The 21,840-nt window shown below is 40.7% G+C and overlaps 1 protein-coding gene across 3 annotated transcripts in view; it reads left to right on the top strand.

Moving 5' to 3' along the window:
* Positions 1 to 21,840, top strand: part of plch1 (phospholipase C, eta 1) — a 95,610-nt gene that overhangs the window by 27,988 nt on the left and 45,782 nt on the right. For all 3 annotated transcript variants that reach the window (XM_050069512.1, XM_050069504.1, XM_050069519.1), the window contains exons 3-5: positions 11,667 to 11,813; positions 20,209 to 20,452; positions 20,821 to 20,950. In XM_050069512.1, coding sequence (XP_049925469.1) covers positions 11,667 to 11,813; positions 20,209 to 20,452; positions 20,821 to 20,950 — 521 coding nt within the window. The remainder of the gene's footprint in view (positions 1 to 11,666; positions 11,814 to 20,208; positions 20,453 to 20,820; positions 20,951 to 21,840) is intronic.

Genomic DNA, 21,840 nt, shown 5'->3' with positions numbered 1-21,840 from the left:
GTTTGACTCTTTATGGTCCTTATCATTGCTGATAGAGAGTAAAGTGACTGGAGGGAGCCTGCAGAAATGTCAAGGACTAACAGGGATAGATAGACGACTGGAGGAAACAGGAAAAAATGGTAGAGAACCAACAATAGGGAGTTATTTGGCTTGACACAAAGAAACAGACAATCAGATGATGAACTGATACCTGTACATGTCAGTCCTCTATTCCTGGAGAGCTGCCTCACAATGGCTGTTTAGCTGGATGAAAAAGAGCAGACTTCTGTATTCCCTTTTAGCTTTTTCTTGTGAAATATATCTGACTGCCTCCCAGAGAAACACTGTTATATATATATATGTATTCACTCCGAGGGGATTGTGGGAGAATGGGCATGTACTCTCTGGTGATGGTGAAAAATGTTTGTTCACTTTGGGCTTGATTTACGATGCTACATATCTAAGAGTTCGAGAAGTGTTGCTAGAAGCTTGTCTAGTCTGAGTCATGGATTTTGTTGCCTGAAATGGTGTGAGATCAAAGATCCCAGGAGAACATGGCTGTTGACTGGAGCACAGACTGCGGATGTGATCAATACTGCAGTAAACCCACATTTGACAGTGACCCCCATTGAACACTGTCGTTAATGAAGCTGTGAATTTCAGAAGTGGCTATGTGAAATAAATAATGCAGAACGGCCCATTTTATTGTTTCTGATTAGTTCTTTTCCCAGAGTCTCTCCGTGTCTTCAGAGTCCCATTATTTTCAGCAGCTCTCAAGAGTTGTCACAACACTAGCTGGTACTTGCTCGTTGATTCCTACAATGTAATAAATTATAAAATAATTTGTATGATAAATGAGTTAAGAGCAAAAGTTAACTTAAATCTTGATGTAATATATGTAGAACTTTAACTATAACCCATTACCCAATCTCAGAATCCATTGGCTATCGGTCTGGCGACGATAAGTGTAGTGGGGCAACGGCCCACGTAAATTCAGTGTAGCCAGGGGATATCTGGACCAACACTCCCCTTCTGTGCAATCGTTTCGGCTAATCTCTTTAAGCAGATATCTGCCTATGAATGCAGATAAATTGAAAAAAAAAAAAAAAGCTGATAAAGAGCTAAAACATTGTCAGATGATAGCTAATGGGTTCTGCGATTGCATTTCATCCAATGTGTTGGCCATCTATACATCTATCCATTTTCAACTGCTTATCCAAAGTCGGGTCATGGGGGCAGCAGGCTGAGCAAAGCATTCCAGATGTCCCACTCCCCAGCGACGCTTTCCAGCCCCTCCTGGGGGACCCCAACGTGTTCCCAGGCCAGACGAGATATGTAATCCCTCCAGTCTGGGTCTGCCCTGGGACCTCATACCAGTGGGACGTGCTTGGAACACCTCCAATGGGAGGCGTCAGGAGGCATCATGATCAGATGCCCAAACCACCTCAACTGAACCCTTTCGATGCGAAGGAGCTCAGAGAAGAGCTGATGCTCCTACCCCTCCAAGAATCACCACCTTAAAGGCGCTGTATGTAAGAATGTGGCCAAAACGGTTACTGCACTCAAATTCAAAATACTGCCGTGAGTCGTGTCCGCCCCCCCTCTCCTACAGATTCGAGGTTGCTGGACAGCGGCACGCTGGAGACTGATTTGTTTGCCCACGGGCGGCTGCCGTGGCAGGGCCGNAATATTCTGGCTGTACTATTGTTGTCGGTGACATCAGTATGTTATATGAACATTATTCCTTAGTCTCTGTGACATATTAGGATGATTTTATGAGTATTTGCTTTATATTTCTTACATATAGCTCCTTTAACATGGTGGATGGGTTTGCGTGTCCTTGTGATCCTGGGAGCTGTGTTGTTTGGGGCTAATAGCCCCTGGTAAGGTCTCCCAAGGCAAAGGGACCACAGTGGTCCCAAGTGATTCAAGAAGGCCACGATGAAACGGCACATTCGGAGACAGAGTACCTTGCTCGGTATGGGGACACCAGAACCCACTCACCACTCAGGGGAGGCCCTTTGTGCATGCTGGCTCACTTGAATAGCTCACTGGGACACTTAATGGAGCTGCACCATTGTTCATGTTATCAATTTCACCTGTGCTTTTCCTACTATGACAAGTCACAATGTCTGCTGTGAAAAAGGTCTATGAGCTGTGGACGACATGCTGCTCATCTCTGCAGAACCGTGCCCTTCCTTGGGTCTGTTAGCAAAAGTATTCATTCTGAAAGTTACATCACTGATGCTCGAAATGCTTGAAATTTTCCTGTCTCTCTTTCTTCATTTGTTGTTGAATGTACCGTGGCGAGCAACAGAGACTCCATGCTTACATTGAAATAGACATGCTAGACTCTCTGAGAGCATGTCTCTCAGAGCCCTCAAGCCCTGCCCCAGCTGTTGCACAGTACCACAGAGCGTTGTTCCTGTGTTTCTCTAAATATTGAATGTGTAGCGTGTCAAAATCACACCAAATTGGACAGTGTACATCCTTGGATCCCCAGCAATATGCCTGCCAAGTGTGAGTTACATCGAATGAACGCTTCATTGAGAAATTTTAAAGACACGTGCACAAACAGATGCCCCTTTTACTCTCTTCAAAGTGGGAATTTCACACCATTATGCCGCCTTGCTGTTATGTATAAAAGGGACAATCACATTGTGGTGTTGTATCACCTTTAAACTGGCATTGGAAGTAGTAACAGCACCAAAACGATGTCTGTATGAATGGGACAGCCAACAGGATGCGATCATGGGTGGCACGGGTGTGATGTTTTGATAATGTAACGTGTGTGATCCACCATGGGAGATTTACAAAGTTGCGCATAGCAGTTAGCAGCTAACTCAAAGAAGAACAACAGCAGCTGAAAATGTCTGCAAATGGGGAAAACAATGAGGCCTGGGAGCTCCTTACCCCCTGAGCAGAGGATGGGATCAGCTGCCATATAACAGGGATAGTAAAAGATTCTTAATACCATGTTATGCTTGCTTGTTTTTGTTTATAAAGCTCTGCCGATGCATATGTTATATGTCACACTAGAGGCTGACGCTGTTGTTACATGTCACAACCGTCCTGCCTCTTTTGATTCCACGATGCTGGCGTGCAATATAAAATCCCACACTGGAGAGGCATGGTGTTACCATTGTTTGGTTCTGTGTAAATGCAAAGGTGGCATGAAGAAGGGACTTCATAGTGACCCTATCAGCACAATCTCTGTATAAAAGGGGGTAAAGATTCCTTGCTTTATTAGAATAATATTTGCTGAAACCTAATCCTACCAGATTGCTTAGAATAGACCTCCTCCTACTGCCATTGAATTGCTGAAAATAGCAGGTATCTGAATCCCCTAACAGACTTTTGGTTTACCTCGACCATGAGCTGTTGTGTCTCTGGATGCCCAGGTGTAGACAGATCTTGGTAAACCAAGAGTGTTAGAGGAAAGATCCGTCAGGATTTAGAACCTGAGTTTGCTCTATTATTTACATGGCTGCATTGTCTCTCTTTCGGCATACTCTGTTGTGGTATCAACATGGCAGATTGTATGACCTGAATTCATGATGCATTTGTCATGCACCTTGGGAGATAACACTCAGGGCTCAGGGCCATGTGTTTATGCCTGCGTGTGTTTGTGTATAATGCCGTCCCTGGAGGGAGCATTTACGAAGTCATCGAATGTCGAGAACGGAATTTGTGTCACTGCTTAGCCTATCCTCGGGACAGAGAGCCTGTTAACGAGTACTCTGCTGCTCGCCATGTGTTCTGATAAGTATGCTTGAATATGTGTTTTGGATCCATGAGAGGTTTGGCTTCACTTGTCTTTGAAGATAATCACCCACGTCGTCTCAGAAAATGCTTTCTAATATTTCTGTGTACATGTAAGTGCAGCTGTGGGACCTTCAAGGAAAGAAGATTGCAAATGTCCTACAACTTTAAAATATTTTGTAATTGCTGTCATTTCCGAGGGGCTAATAGATTGTCACAGTTTGTAAGTTTAAACCCTGAAGACTTTGAGTCATTAAACTCTGTCAGATTTTCCATGCTTGTTTTCTAACATGGTTTTGATGCAGAAAATAACGTCTGTGATTCTAGGTATTTATACAATTAGTGGTAGGATACATATACCTAACGTCTCAACCAGGGATTAAGTGTTAATCTTTGATTTAAATGCGGTAAGAAGTGTTTTGATTTATTCAGATTATCCTTGGGAACTACTGTGAATTGCGAATGTGCTGCAGAGTTTATCTTCTTTATTGATCAAAATCATTGAAAATGTGCCATGGAAACCCTGAGCAGAGCCAAATGCTATTAGCTAGATAATGGGTTGAGGATTAAGACTGGAGTTTCTGACAAATGTACACACACAAACTAAGATGTGTGCTGTTTCTCTTTTTACAGAGCCCTTAAAGTCCCAAAAGGTACAGCACAGTTTTTGACAGGTTTAGAGGATAACTTACAAGCACATACGTACCGATCAGCATTTGAAAATCTCAAAATCTCAATCTATGAAGGCATAAATAATGAATTTGAGACAACTAGGATTTGTAGCCAGATTCACTGTGAACTCTGATTTATCGATTTCACTGTTGAGAAGCAGAAAAATAACATATTCATCCTAAATTCTTTCTAAAGCTGCAACATGTTAGTCTGAAGGTTTGTCCTCTCACAGAGTCAGGGGCTTAAACTGGACTTTCTGTCAGACAAAACTCAGCTGTTTGTTTACAGCACTACAATCAGATAATTGAGCCTCCTACCTGCCTGTCAAACAGCAAACAAACCATAAACCCTCTCCAGGCAGTCCGGATTTGAGTGGAGTCCTGCAGGGATCAGCAAATGAAAAGACTAGTAGATGGCGGCTGCTTGCTCTGCTGTTGTTCAGCAGCTAACTAGCGGAGGTAGCTGCTAACAGCCACCTCTGCGACCAGCTAACAAAATCCACAAATCCATTCATCAGCTCCACCATCAACAGTCAGACCCCTACAGCTGCTTATTTACTGTCAAAGTACAGCTCAAATTACAGCTGACGACTGATGCTGCTCCAGTGGGAGTGTGTTGCAAGCTAGCGAAACATTCTGGCAGCAACTTTTTACTTGAGTTTACAGCCGGTTGGCATTTCTATCTCATACCGCTCATACGGCATTAGAGGCACAATCACTCTCGGCCTCCCAGTTTAAAACATTTTCTCATACATTTTGTAAAATAATTTATCATTCTGTTCTTTTTGCGTCTTATTATTTTTAGCTTGTTAATGTCACGTCTTTGTCATGGAAAAGGGATTATTACAAAAAAATGTTTGACATAGTTTTCATTAATGAAATTTCTATTCGTTCCCACAAGGTAATTAACCTGTTCCAACAATATAATAACTTGTTTCCAGAAGCTAATCAACTTGTCTCCATAAAAAATTACTTTCCTTCAACAAGTTAATAACTTGTTCCCACAAGGTAATTAACCTCTGTGCACATAAAAAAAAAAAAAAAAAAAAAAAAAAAAAAAAATCACCTTTGGGGACTATGGCTCCGTACCTTTCAGTCTTCCTGTTGTTTTAAAGTTTGCGTTGTAGAAGATTCACATCACATTGAGGGATTAAAGATCAAAGAGGTGTGTGATTCCTTGTAGTACTTACCTCCTTTTTGGGCAGTTTTGGATTGCACACATTGAGTTGTCGACAAATAACTTAATCTTCCTTTAGTTGAAAGCAGTAGTGTGTCCTGGTGTTATGTCCCAGATCAGTGTAAGCCTCTGCAGTCTGTGTTAGTGGTTTATTATGTATGTGCGTGTTAATGTTTAAATGTTTTTACCTGAAGAAGACCATCTCTGATCGAGTCATGTCTATTTAGGATATAAAGAATTGGGAACGAACAAGCAGTGCACATGTATTTTCTCATCTTTCAGTACAGATTATTATTATTCAGCACCAGCAAAGAATCAAAGGATGTGCCTCTTGGATATTGCCTCATACAAGGAGAGTCTGCCCTTGACAAGCATCCGACCAACTGAAGTGTCCTTAAGAAAGCCCCTGAACTCTAGAAGCTCTTGAGTGAAGGCTGTAAAGATGACAGCTCTATTGAAGGAGTTTTTGTTGTAACTATATCAGCACAGCATATAGTGGTTCTTACTTGACATCAACGCCATAATTGCTGGAGAGCCTTTTTTCCCCCATTGTGACTGGCAAAAATGTTATTAGAGAAATGATGGATGACAGCAGGTTATCAGACTTAACCTTAACTATTTGAAATTAAAGAAGTAAGAAAGTGTCCCTGATATTTTGATGCAGTGGTATCAGGCTATTAACTGCTCTCAGAAGTTAACGTCAAATTAAACTGATGTGTAGGGCCCCCGACACACCAAGCCGACGGTCAGCTGTCGGTCAATGTCTTACTGTCAGTTAGCATCTGCTGCCCTAGTTTTGTGGTGGTGTGTCGTCCACCGTTGGCACTTGTTAGCACTTGTCCAACACATTCTCACTCCAACCCTGTTACATATTGAAGTTTGGTCATGGACTTTCCATATCCAGATTTGACGTGCAAGGTACCACGGGCTCGTTGGTTGTTGACGTTCTGGGACACTTTGTCAAGTTAATAATAATAATAATAATAATAATAATAATACATTTTATTTAAAAAGCGCCTTTCTCAACACTCAAGGACACTTACAGAGCATTAAAAACACAATTAAAATCACAATTAAAATAAATAAAAACAACAGACAAGAGTGACACAAAGTAAAAATGGATGTGGGCAATTAAAGGGAATATGCAATTTGGAACAGATGGGTTTTGAGTTGTGATTTGAAATGGGGTAGAGAGTCCATGTTTCTGAGGTCCGGGGGGAGAGAGTTCCAGAGTTTGGGAGCAGAGCGACTGAAAGCTCTGCTCCCCATGGTGCTGAGCCGGGCGGGGGGCACAGAGAGGTGGAGGGAGGAGGACGACCTGAGGGAGCGAGAGGGGGTGGCGATGTGGAGGAGATCAGACAGGTAGGGGGGGCGAGGTTGTGAATGGCCTTGAAAGTATACAGAAGGATTTTGTAATGGATTCTGAATTTGACTGGAAGCCAGTGAGCTCAAGTTCTGCCTGTTACATGCATTGTCTTCTTTCAAAAGCAGCCTCACCAATTTTCATGGAGACCCGGGGAATAGCCAGACGGCCTGTTCCAGATGACCTGAGGGGTCGACTTGGTTCATAGCTCACAAGCATGTCAGACACATATTGAGGTGCTAGCCCATGTAGGTCCTTAAAAACCAGAATTAAAATTTTAAAATCAATTCTAAAATTTACCGGGAGCCAGTGTAATGACCTCAACACAGGTGTTATGTGGTTGTATTTTCTTTTTCTCATTAAAACTCTAGCAGCTGCATTCTGGAGTAGCTGCAGTCGATCAAGATGCTTTTTAGGTATTCCAGTGAGCAGTGCGTTACAGTAGTCTGGCCGACTGGAGATAAAAGCATGGACGAGTCTTTCAGCGTCATCCTGGGATAAAAAGCTCCTAAACTTATTGATATTTCTTAAATGATAAGAACCAGTTTTGACAATGCTGCTAATGTGGCTTTGGAAGGTGAGGTCAGAATCAATGATGACACCAAGGTTTCTGACCTGTATAACATTTTCCAGAGCCAATTCTGACAATTTAAAATATATTTCCTGTCTGTGTGCTTTCGCCCTGATAACCATGATTTCCATTTTATCATTGTTTAATTGTAGAAAATGACACGACATCCAGCTAATTATATCCTTGATACAGTCTGCAAGTGTGTCTATAGGGCTCAGGTTATCGGGGGACAGGGAAATATACAGCTGTGTGTCATTAGCATAATTATGGTAGCAAACATTGTGTTTCCTGAATTTGACCCAGGGGCAACATGTACAGATTAAACAATAACGGACCTAAAACTGACCCCTGGGGGACACCACTTGAGATTAAAACATTTTCGGAGCTAAAATTCCCAGGAGAAACACTAAAATCACGTCCTCTAAGGTAAGATAAAAACCAGTCCAAAAAAAAAGCAACAAAAATGTGACAACTTGGGAAAGTGTTGGATTTTTTTCTGTTTGGGTGTTTTCATTATTTTTTAAATGTGACTAATGTCCGATTTTAGTGTGAACTGGTCATGGACCTGAACTGACCCCCATATGCAAAAGAACAATAACAAAGACGTCACAAGCAGAATGCTGTCATATGGAAGTGAACATGGAAGCTACTGAACTAAACTCTTTAATTTATAAGTTGATGTGCAGTGGAAGTCAGTGAATTTGTGAGCAGATGATAATGAGGATGAGGATGAGCAGAAAGAGAGCCAAGTTTTAATGATGGCTTTTTGTGGAGCAGTGGCTGTTACTTCTGTGTGGAGGTGTGTGTGGATGTGGAGTCCGAACCAGGACGGGTGGGATTGTGATGTGAATGGCTTTACTGAAACAGATTTTATCCAAAATTTCAGGATGTCAGGGGCCACTTTTGAATACACCTTTCAGCACCTCTCCATAAGACTCTCATGACAAGGCACTCAGTTCAGGTGACCCACCTTGTAAAAGTACCAGGAATTTGACTGTTCCGACTGAAGTCACATTGCAAAAGATCAGACCTGTATCTGATTTAAGACCACATTTGGAAGTGGCTGAAATCATTGAAAAGATCAGATTCCATGTGATTTGTACTGTTTCCAGTGTCCCTAGATTGAGGTTCGTAACTAAAGGTGACAGAGATGAGGCTGGCTGGAGCATTACATTTTAAATCATTGCCTAAAACATATTTTGATAGAAAAGCTTTCCCTTTTAATGCCTGATTTGTACTTAATGATTTGTAACTTTTGTGTTTTATTTCCTTTTATTCTATTTTTGCCTCTGAGCACACAATTTTTCTCAGCTCTTAACTTTTATATATATATATATATATATTGTATTGTTATTGTTGTCTTATTTTCATGCACTTTGTGAAGTACTTTATAACCTTGTTTAGATATGTGCTATACAAATAAAAATTCTATAATTATTATTCTTACACTGTTATGAAAAAGGAGATCTGAGTCACATATGAGCATAAAAAAATCATATTTGGGGCTCTTCTGCCTGCAGTATGAACGTAGCCTTTGTGCATGTGAAAAAAAAAGTAAAATATTGTTCTTCATCTTCACAGCCAAGGTTCTGGATTCTATAAATTTATTACGAACAAATATCCACATGATCTGTTAACGATTTTGTTTTTTAATCTCTTCATTCACTGTAAAGACAAATTATTGTATGCACTGAAAACATGTGCTGCGGTGCAGGCATGCACATAACAAACCAAACACATTTACACACACACACACACACACACACACACACACACACACACACACACACACACACACACACACACACACTTGCATGCACACACTAATGAGGATGGAAATCCCGCCGTCTCTCTGCTGTCATCCCCGTCTGTGCCCCTGCCACCAGCTGTCAAAAAAAGTAAAAAGTTTGAAGTTTTGTCTTTTATCCTTTTTCGATGCTGGACAGTGCCAGACAGTCAAGCAATCAAACACAAAGTCACTTCTCACCATCATTCCAGTCCCTCTGTTCTCCTCCTCAGAGCACTTCACCATTATTTTCCTTCTTCTCTTCGTTTCAAGTGTCTTTGAGTCCTCGCCTGTGGATGACTGCAAGAAACTGAGTTTTCTCCTCTGTATATATGATGCACATACATACTATATGCTGAAGTACATTAATGCATTGCAGGAACAGAAGGTGAGCTGTCATTAGCTGCGCTCCATGTGAAAATGTCAAGCACCGGCTTGCAATCAGCACCTGGATGAGCTGGTGTTGAAGCTGATGGGGCAGAGATGTCTGTAATTACTACAGTATTTAAAACAGTCACGATGCAGTAACAACTGGTCCCAACACCTTGCTGCCCATCATTCAATTTAACCTGTTTAAAAGGGGAATTCACCCAAATGACAAAAAACAAACCGATTTCTCACTCACCTCCAGTGGTATTTAGGCCTACAGATAGTTTTGAATTAAAATGTGCAACTAATGTTCAATTCAACAGCATCATTTCAGTCTAAAATCTGTGTCCCTGTTACTCTGGATGACCCACAAACCTCCACTGGACAGACTTAATTGGGACTCCTGAAGTAAAAGTACTGATGCAAACTGTTGACAGTGAAGTTTGTGGATAATCCAGAGAAGCAAGGACACTGATTCTGTAGAGAATTTTTAAAATCTCAAAATCCAAGCACATAAAACCGAAATTTGCAGATCATTTTACTTGCATACGTTTTGCCTGCAGCGCTCCATAATACAACATAATGGACACTAGGAAAGAAGCATGTATTTGCCCCTCTGGGTGAGCATGAGAAAATGGCTCAGTCTGGTGAAAAATAGTAAAAACGATAATTTTGAAGACGGGGCTGTAGACTGAAGGCCTGAAAGAAGAGATTACATGATTTTTTGCTGTAGTTGATGTGGGATCAAAAATTGTGGTTTTAATGGGTTTCAATGGGGACATTTTGGATACACAGTTTATTATTCATGCATGGTAGGAGCTGAGAATGATTTTTAGCCTCCATAAAAAATTCCCGTTAGAGGTGCTCTGAGCCCGTTCCACTGGTAGAAGGCCCTGGGGCAGACCCAGAACACGCTGGAGGGATTACATATCTCGTGCCTGGGAACGCCTCGGGCTCCTCCAGGAGGAGATGGAAAGCGTTGCTGGGGAGAGGGACGTCTGGGGTGCTTTGCTCGGCCTGCTGCCCTCATGACCTGGCTCCAAATAATCGGAGGATAATGGATGGATGGATGGGACTGCGTATCACAACAGCAAAATATCAAAACATCTGTTAACAAACTCTCACAGAACTCCTGCAGTATAATCCAAGTCTCATTTATCCATTCTTATGCTTAGTGCGTCCCAAATTGAAATCTTGCAGCCTGGCGTTGAAGAGATCATGAATAAGCTTCACTTTCAGTTCAGTTTTAAATAATAAGGTTTCAGCAAAAATGCATGTGTTTTGGAAGTAGTAAGCATACAACTGGATAAATGAGACTTAGATTATACTGCATGAGTTGTGTGAGGGTTTGTAATCGATGTTTTGATACAGTTTTGCTGTTAAATGTGGTTCTAGATCAGTCAGTATGTTTGACGTTGTCTGCGGAGGCATGCGAAAAAATCGTTTTTCTTCATCAATTCAAAGTAACACAGCATGACTAATTAATTTACAACTGGTCATTTGTGGGTGAAACGTTTCGTTAACGCAGCCAAAACATTTCAACGATTAAAAATGAAAAATTAAGAAAATGTCCCTAGTGATGCACTTGCTGGCATTATTATAGCCCAGCCTCCACCTGCCTCAGGATGATGTGTAGATTTCCTCTTGAAAACCCCCAGGCCCTCTGTGAAAGAAAGAGCAGAGAGACACATATCAGCTCTGTGTCTCTCTATGAGATCGGTCTCCTTCTTCCTTCTCTCCGTTGCTTTCAGCAGCAGGTCAGTGAGAAACAGAAAAGCAGCCCTGTGCGTCCACACAGTAGCATCTCTGTTGCAGTTTGGACTCTGACCCACATCAGCTGCTGTCTGCCCAGCTAATTGTGCGACACTGTGACACTCTGCCTTACTTCTTCCTGAGAAAAGACAAGCAGAGCCAGACACCTGCTCCCTTTGTGTCTTAATATAGTGCTCCACTGACCCCAGTGTTTGTGTTTGTGTTTTCCTCTGCAGTGGAGCGATGCATGAGTGTGATGCAGTCCGGGACACAGATGGTGAAGCTGAAGGCGGGATCCAAAGGACTGGTGAGACTTTTCTTCCTGGATGATCATCGCTCCTGCATTCGCTGGAAGCCCTCACGCAAGAGTGAAAAGGCAAAGAGTGAGTATGCATGGGCACACACGTATACACGATGTGGAGTTTGAAAGATGTGGGTCAAACAAAAGATGCTATGAAGTTTCATCATGGGAAGTGCAGTATTTGTGGAGCCTGAGCTTTACTAGGGACTAAAAATCAGGATCTCTCAGTATTTGCTGCTTTGATTTTGACTGTTACTTGTTAAAACCCAACTTAATGAAGAGCACTTCTAAGTAACTGGAATATCTGCTACTTTAAACATCTAAAGAGGCAAGCATAATGAGCAATCAGCAACAAAACCCCTTAGACAAACCTTATTATGGGAGAAAAAACAAAGGTTAATGATCAAATTATTCACCAAATTGTTCATTGAGTGCATCTTTTACACTTTACAGAATGATAATAATGAACCTGAACTTATCAGTAAAATGTTCACCAACAAAATATTGCATTTGTTGGGGCTGACGTCCACCGTGGACTGAGGCAATATGTGTCAGGTTGTCCAACATAAGGCCCGTTTCCACTGAAGAAGTTCCTGGTACTATTTGGGGGGCAGGAACTACTACAGGAACATCCTCTCACTCCGCCCTCTTAACCGCCGTGTCTCCACTGAGAGAGCGGAGTAGGAGGAAGGTTCCTGTAAAGCTCTGGATGTGACGTAATCGTTGCGCGACCATTTTGACCGGGGCGACGTAGGGACGCTGTTAGCTGTTAGCCGATAGTGGTGTCTGTAATACTCAGTAACTCAATAAACGGTCTGTGATTTTTTATTTTTTTTTCCAGCGGATGTCTTAGTTAGAACATGATTGAGCTAACTGGAGTAGTTTCATGTTGTATCCGACAACGGGAGGCTTTTAACAGAGTTTCATGTTGTATCCGACAACGGGAGGCTTTTAACAGATGACGTCCTGATGTTAGCTTTACTGCTAGTGTTAGCTGTCCCTGTCAGCTGATGCTTTCTAGACATCGTGATTTCCCAAAACTGAATAAATACCACACATAGCAACACAAAACTGCTTTGCTAGCTCAATCATGTTGTAAGATAATGCTGGAAAAAATATTTTTTTCACGGACCATTTATTGAGTTACTGAAGCTATGAACGAGCTAACCCAACGTCTACTGAGTTTTAAAAAGGCCGGCTATTTTGCCGCTTTCTGTTGACGTCACATCCCGTCTTGAGTATATCCAATCAGCACCAAGTAATCCCCAAGCCCCAGCCAGGAGTTTCTCTGGGCCATTCTGAGTACCTGCTCCGAGGCAGGGACTTGTTTAGCCCCTGTAAAAGTTGCGGAACTCTGTCCTTCGGGGGTGGTTCCTGCGGTGGAGACACGCACCAACGGCCCCGGCCCTGTAAAATTGCGGTGGAAACAGGCCTATACATCCCATTCTTGTGAATGTAATATCTCAAGAATGCTTTGAGAGAATTTCCTTTAATTTGGCACAAACATGGACTCAAGGATGAAGTGATTAGATTATAATGGTCAAAAGAAAAAAACACATTTTTGTACCTCAAAAATTCACAAGCTTATTATGATTAAATTATGACATTTACCAACGATTGTACATGCATACATATACACCACTGTTTTAATGAAATACAGAATGAAGAAAAGAAGGAAAAAAGTGATTTGATATGATTCCAATCCTGATTGAAATAGAAAATCTTTTTTAACAGCAGCAATCAGCCAATGGTCTGAAACAAAAACAAAGAGTAAAACATTTCAATATTGCAAATTTTACTTGGTTTGAGGGTTAGTACTACTGTAATCTTTCTCACAGAGACAGCCAGCATAGTCAGTTTTGTTTGTGTTGAAAAAGACAAAAAAGAGCAGTAGTTTAAGCCATACTGACACACATACATTACATCCACAGTCATCTGGTCTATCTGAACAGTATATATACCCACAGACACACGAGTAAGCATGAAATACAAGAAATGTAAGTTAAAACATCATTAAAAAAGAAGAAAAGTAAAGAAAAAACATGAATGGAAAAAGAACTTAAGCAAGATAATCAACACGTGATCTGATTGTCAAAATTATTCTTTATCATAAATCCCACTTACCCAGATATATAAACAACAAGCATACAAACAAACACACATAAAACCCAGAGATCCTGAAGGTAGTGCTATTAAAAAAAAAGGAAACAGACAGGGTTGGTAGAAAGTCTTCGTTAGAAGTCCCCCCGGGTGAAAAATGAGTGGTTGCCATATTAAAGTTAATCTGTGTGCCTGATCCATCCTAAGGTATCTAATCCTCTCCATCTCCAGCGCGCTAACAAGGTCGGCTAGCCACAGTTTAACGTTAGGCATGTCTTTCTCCTCCCATAGCATTAATAACCATTTCTTGAGACAGAAATTAAGACATTGTTGATGAGACGATGAGAGACCACTCATGCTCCCAGAAATGTTAGATATAATAGTTAGATGGTCTTCACTTGGCATGCCAGGATTTTAGAAAAACTACTATGAATATTGATCCAGTAATTCTCAATCTTCATTGTATAAAGCTGTGAGCAAGGGTCACATTTCTCACATAATGGGGACACTGAGGGAAATAATCTGTGCCGCTCCACCTTTGAGTAATGTAGTCTGTGTGCGACCTTTCATGAGGTTATGTTTAGCATTTAAAGAACATCTATGTATCTGTGTCTGACTACTATTCCGTTGTGCTTCAGTGACAAGAATGCTAAGATCTTTTTCCCAAAGTGCACATATGTTAGAAGTGTCTACTTTGCCTTGTTGTAAAGTGTAAATGTAAAGGTTTGATATAAAGTGAGGCAAATAGGGGGACGTCTGACAATTTCCCTAATTGTAGAGTGAATCATTATCATACAAGTGTCTGAATATAATCCCTTAAATGTAAAAAAAGAAATCTTTTTTGTAATGTAAACATGTTTATTAACATTTAACCAAAACTACATTTTCTTATCGTTAACTTAAAGGTATACTACGCTAATATGCTAAATGCATTCTATTATCGCTTACTGTTTATAAGGTGGCCCCTTATCTCCTGCTCCCCCAGAGGCGTACGTACACTGCAAGCTATTATGTTGGATTATTGCATTTGTTATAACAGAACAGTCAATACTTTAGCAAGCTAACTAAGCTAACTGTCTGCACCTACCTGTCAAAAACATACTTTAGCAAGCTAACTAAGCTAACTGTCTGCACCTACCTGTCAAAAACAAACAAACAAACAAAAACAGGCCAACTCTGCATCACTCTTCATCCTCTCCTTCAGTGCTCGCTCGCCAGTGAAAGTGAAAGCCAAACCCAGATTCACTCACTGTTCCACTGAACCATTCACTGGTTCTGGAGCGAGCTTTGTCTTCTTGGCGTTTCACCACGTTGTACTTGTGCTTTTTTTGTTCTGTGTCTGTGATTTTTGTGGCTTTGTCTTGAATGCATGCTGCTTACGGTCTGATGCCTACCTCTGATGTTTTTTTTCCAAAGCCCTCACCTGCTCACTGTTATTGGCCAGGGGCTACATATCTGTAAAATCCCAAACACAGTGAAATAAGAATAAAATACAGGCAGAGGGCAGAGTCTCTGCAGATAAATACACCACCACACATCCAGTGGGTCATCGAGAGGGATTACTTTTGTATGAATCTACATTGTTTTTAGGAAAATCCCACCCCACAGACAGAAGTCAGGATGGGAAATCCTGTGCTTTGTATGGCCGATTGTCTGCCCCTTTGTTGCCCTGTTGGAGTTTGTTTTTTTTTTGTAAATTGGAATAATTCTTTAAACTTACATAATGATAGTAGTAATACTACCACACTATTTTTGTAGCAGGTGTTACAAAGTGCTCAGCAGATTGTCTCTGTCTCTTCCCTCATTTTCCCCCCAGAATGTCTGTTGAATCAGCCGCACTGCTCCGGCTCTGAGGGGATTATCATCATATATTTCATGGCCCCCTCACAGCATCACTGTCACTTTTTCTTTTGCATTACTGGCTTTATGTTACAACCTACATCTGTCCATGGACCTGTCCTTACATGTAAATGACAATGTGCGTGTGTAGGCTGTCAGCGTTAGATAAGCCTCTCCACTGACGTGATAAGGAGAAACAAACAGCAGCTGCCAAGGTCTGTCTTTGAGTTGGTGTGTGTGTGTGTGTGTGTGTGCTATCTGTCTGAGCGGGATCAAAATCAGGCTGCCATATTGTTACTTTCAGTCATCGGAGAATTTCAGAGATGAGATTATGTAACGGGATGAGAGTGTAATGGGGAAATGGACATGGATAATTTTGGAAGGGATTATGACAGCAGTATTTTGGGCTGGGTAAGAAGGCAATTATTGGAACAGAATCATTAAACCATTAATTGTTTAATCAAGTTATCAAACATAATGGTGTTTCCCAAAACATTAAGGTTCGTTATTCTGGGGAAAACACAACAGTGCAAAGATAAGGGTCATTAGTGAATTGATTTAATTGAATGAGACACCTTTAACAGCACGTTGAAGGTTCACCCCTGAGAGAGAGTCTGTGAGGAGAAAACAAGCGCGGTGAAGAGATGGATGTGAAAATGTGTAAAACAGGACGTAGTTTACTGCTGGCTGTTTCTCTCCTAACAAAGACACGGAATCAAAAATAGCTGAGTTTCTACTCCAATCTCATTAGACCATGATACTCTCTGAAGCCTACAGGAACTGCTTTCTCTGAGAAAAGCAGAGCAAGTGAGAACGCACTTAATTTTGGTCATGGTTATTTTTCAAAAAGTTTTCACTGTTATTCCATTTTAAACTTGTCTAATTACTCTGCCTGCAACGTTTGACTGGGTCCAGACCTTTGAATCTGTCCTCTGTCAGATATCAGGCGACCTGCTCCATCCCTGTCATTATAATGTATTGGGAATTGTCAAGGAGTTGGTCACAGTAATACAGACCAAGTAGTGCTCCAGGGATGCTGTTTTTCTGTAGGCCGACGTGGGAGTTAGCTTTGTCCTGGTTCCCTCGTCAAAAAACCCTATGGGATTTTTCCACTGGATTTTGGATTATTGCCATAAATAAGCTCTGTGGCAAACAAATTATTCTTACATGTTTTGTTCAGAAAGATAATCTTCACAAATGAACACAACTTTTATGATTTTTTTAAGTAAGGAGTAAAAAGATAATTTTAGGCTATAAATGAACTACACTACGGTCGCATGATGTAACATTGCTACTAGGGGTGGGAATCGGCAGAGGACCCATGATATGATATTGTCACGATACTTAGGTCACGATCCAATATTATTGTGATATGCTGAGTATTGAGATACAATATATTGCTATATTTTGCGATTTGTTATCTTTTTTTCCAACTGCAAATTATTTCCCGAAAGGAAAACTTAGTCAACATCAGTTTTGACCCATAAGATAAAGTTCATCATTTTTATTGCAGCAAAATGTGATACAAAGCAGAAATACTGACCTGTCATTAATGCTGCATACACCTGACAAACTGAACTGTTAGCAGATTTAACACCCTCTGCAATGCCAGATTAAGCGTTTGAGTGAATCACTTTACATTCAGGTATCCCGCTAGGTGAATGGCATCACCCATGTTAGAAGGGATGCCGGTTACAACCACAATCTCCAATTCTTGTGCTGCATTTTGCAGAAGGTCTGCAATGTTTGCTCTGGTGTGACTTCCGTGTACTGCTCTAGTTTGGAGAACGTGAGACAGACTTTGCTAGTTCTGTGTGAGATAATGTGCCGTTATAGTCACATGTGAATCCACTGACCTTGAAGTCGAGTCGTCACAAGTTAAAGTCACCCGTCCTGCTGTACTTAAAGATTCCTCAACTTTATGCTTCACTTCCCTGTAGAGCTTGGGTACGGCTGTGTCAGTGATAAAACGTTGGGACGGAGTCACATACTGATGGAGTGTTTTTAGCATGTAACAAAAGCCTTCATTTCAACAGTGCTGTATGGACACAGCTCTTTGCACATGAAGTAGGCTATGGACTGTGTTATTTCCGTAGCTCTCTCAGAGTTGGATGGTAGCTTAGTTGAGCTAAGTGTGTCCAGTATTGGTTGATTTTTTTGGCGGAGTGGGTTTAGCGTTCGCTTGGCCGTCAGTGGCTAACGCTATCTCTGGATGGTGGAGTGTGAGGTGAGCCCTCATGTTCGCAGTATTCCCAGAGTATTTTATTCTCATTTTACACTGCTTGCAAATCCCATGTGTCATATCCAAGTCCCTCTGTCCTTCTGTGTTAAAAAAAAAAATCCAAAATTACTTCCTGCCAAATGCCGCTGACTGAGACCTCTGCTGACCTCACAAGGAAATAAAACATCAGCACCATCTAGTGGACTGAAAAAGCAATTGATTTTATTATGCTAGTACCAAAAGATGTGTTAAAATGTGTATTTGCAAAAATTGATAATGTATATAATAGGTTGACTCTTGGAGTCTGTGTATCGATACAATAGCGCCACGCAAAATAACACGATACTATGCTGTATTGATTTTTCCCCCACCCATAATCGCTACCACAACAATCATGTAAAGCCATGGTCGCCATGATGATGTTCTCTCATTTAGCCACTTGTTAACAACCGCCTTTTTGAAGACACAGAAAAGCTTCAAAACTCAGGAGTGGGGTATCTACTGAAATATTTTATGTCATAGACCAAAATGTGACAGTGTCCTAAGCTTGTGTTAACCACAGACCTTATTTCAGGCATCTAACCACAACCCATTCAAAAAACCTTTGACTTCGAGATGAGGGAACCAGGAGTGCAATTCATTTCCAGATTTTTGGACTCATTCCTGGGGCACTATCACAGTGTTTTTTAAGAATAACTTAAGGGTAGAAAACCACCGCATCACATGCATAAAATGAAATGACGCTGAGCGAATGCTTCATCAGTTGATTCGTTTTAAGCACCTTTAAAGAAATCAATATCAGTTTAAGTGTATGCTATATTTATGATATTTTCCACATTTTACCTTGCGGTCAGAAACTCCTTCTGACAGGAAATTGAAGCTGTTATCTCAAAGCCACCAGACTCCATTGACAAAAACACTAATTTTACTTCACAGAATACAGTTCCTGGTCCACTGCTTTCTTGATTGGTTAGTGTATCAGGTAAAGCTGGAAAATATTGCAAATATAGACACTTACACAGATTTTTTTCTTTGGTGGCTAATATACAGTTTGCTGCAGTTCCCGTCCACAGCAGCACATTGCACAGCGTCTGTGCTGGTAGATTTGGTTTATCAGAGACACTAACAAGTATATAAAATAAACACGGCAGATGTGCAAATGGGTCAGACCATCATGTCTAACTATATGAATATATACATTTGATTGATGAAAATTGTAACAATATTATAAAAGCCTAATCTTTTTTAATAGCCTAAATATCTAACTTTAAAAGTCTAATGGTATATGCATATATAAAACCCTAAACCTGATTTAGAATATTATTGAAAGACATCTAATTGAACACAATGTACTGGCCAATGCTGTGCATGCTTTTTGGGAAGGCCTGTGATATAGCAACACAACTTCTTAAATGCTATAACCACACTGTCCATTCATATTTGCGAGTTTAATTGACATAAAACAGACATATGAAGCCATGGTTTGACAAAACATCAACTTCCTGTCAGCATCTAAACATCACATTAAACAGTAGGCTACAAAAATAGGCTACAAAAAAGTGCAGAAACAATATTTCATCAACCAATAAAGCTGGTCCTGTTTGTTGGCATTCTGGAAGAGCAAACGGAGAGGAAAATCAATCATACTGTGCTCACAGATCTAGGCACTTAGAATTTAACAAGTGTCACAAATGAGCCGGGGTCGCACCCATGCTGTGGCGTTCCTTACAGACCGGAAAAAGCCTTCATGATGTGAAAGCTATGATAACTGCCAAAGAACAGATACATGCAGACACCACAATATACAAACACAACTTTATATCCAAGAAATACGTCTTAACTTTTACTTTGTTTTTGCTGAAATGGTTTTCCAGCTGCCGTTCCCTGCAGAGTGGACAAATCCTGATGATATTTCTCACGGATGTTAAGCACTACACCGGCCACATGCCAACGTGGTAAAGCCATGATGGCATTTACGTAGTGAGACTGTAATGTGTTACATTTAAGGTGACTCTTTCCTGCTCTAGTGAGAATTTAGCAGCTGGATGGTGGTGATGTGGTTTTGAGTCAAAATAAACTACAATTTATGAATGTCTTTTTTATACATTTTTGGACAACAATAGAATATTTACAGCCTTATAACTAAGTTGTATTCCAATGTTTATTAAGTTTATTTATTTAATAAATAAATAAACTTAATAAACATTGAATTTCCCCTCAGGGGATTAATAAAGTAAATAAACTTAAACTTATTAGAGACAGAAATCATTAATGAGTCTTTTTTCTAATAATCAAAGTGGTCTTTTCTTGTCCTCAGTCACCATTGATTCGCTGTACAAAGTGACAGAGGGCATTCAATCGGACATCTTCCATCGGCATGCAGACGGCACCTTCGACCCGGCCTGCTGTTTCACGGTGTACCATGGAAACCACATGGAGTCCCTCGACTTGGTGACATCAAATGCGGAAGAAGCCAGAACCTGGATAACTGGCCTCCGCTATCTCATGGCTGGGATCAGTGACGAGGACTCGCTGGCCAAACGGCAGCGTACACATGACCAATATCCTTTGAACAAAGGTTAATTTTTTTGGTTTCATGTCCGTTCTTTGAGGGATTTTTTTCTCAGCTCACATGGAAGCTTTTTCTGTGAGACACTTTCGCTCACTCAGACACACTCTCAAAACAAATATGTGGCACTACTCGAGGCCAAGTGACATATTAGTATTATATTTGTTTCCATCTACCTGTAGCCCAGTATTCCTGCTCTGGGTTTTCATTTGTTTAGAGTCTGAGGTGTTAGTGCACACTCAGTAGCTCAAAGGCGATCACTAGCACTAGAAATGATATGATACTGAGTTGAAATGCTTGAAATCATGCAGACTGATTTTATTATAATGCTGCATTTTCCTTAATATGTGTTTGTGTGACGTGGCTGAAACAGACATTCGAGGAGGCCGATAAGAATGGAGACGGTCTTCTGAACATCGAAGAGATCTACCAGCTTCTCCACAAGCTGAATGTCAATTTGCCGCGCAGGAAGGTCAAACAAATGTTTCAGGTCAGAATATGAACCCATTTTAAATCATTTAATGCTAAGTCCTTTTCAAAACAGCAAAGAGGCAAACTCCTTGGCTGAAAAATGATGCCAACGTGGAAGTGCCAAAAACTGAAGTTCCTTATACGGCCACCTGAGGCTGGCTCCAAAAGTGAGTCAATCTCCATAGACCTCCATGTTAAAATACCCAACTTTACAGCAGAAATAAACATGTTTACAGCCTGGTACAAAAACAGTTTGGGGATTTAGAGCTAATTTCACCGTTCATGACAACTGTCTCTAAAAAAAAAAAATTGTTAAAAAAAAAAGTAAAATCTAAAATGGCAACTGCTAAAATTCCAAACTCAAGGCTTCAAAATCCACAAACCAGTGGGTGACGTCACAGTGGCTACATCCATTATCTTCATTCCATCTCTGGAAACAGCCCCTACAATCATAAGTAGACGGTGTGGGATGCTAATTGAAAGCATACATCAAAACAGAGCAACAACTATACAAACATTCACTATTTCACATCTCACATGTGCAATAAATTGCTCGTTCATTCTTTTTTAAGGCATTAGCAGTGAATAGAAATTCATTACCAAAACATTTGCGTCCATATTAAGCCGTCTTATTAACAAGAATGAGGTTTGCTTTCATTCCAACACATTAAATGCCTTGTGTATAAATATTTTAGCGGACTGACGTCACATTACTGCTGCATTTCTTATTTTTATGTGCATCTGTGTGATTCGAATAAATGTGCGAGAAATATTTCATATGTTCGTAGGGGAGCGAGACACTTTTAGAGGGAAAAGATGAAGATGTGTGTGGAGAGAGCTGCTTCAATTTTTAAAACAGAAGTCACATTCAGTAATGTCAGAAATCCACATGCAGTGTCTACTGGCTTT

The sequence above is a fragment of the Epinephelus moara genome, chromosome 2, assembly GCF_006386435.1.
Source record: "Epinephelus moara isolate mb chromosome 2, YSFRI_EMoa_1.0, whole genome shotgun sequence".
Classification (NCBI taxonomy): domain Eukaryota; kingdom Metazoa; phylum Chordata; class Actinopteri; order Perciformes; family Serranidae; genus Epinephelus; species Epinephelus moara.
This window is presented reverse-complemented; position numbering and strand designations above follow the sequence as displayed.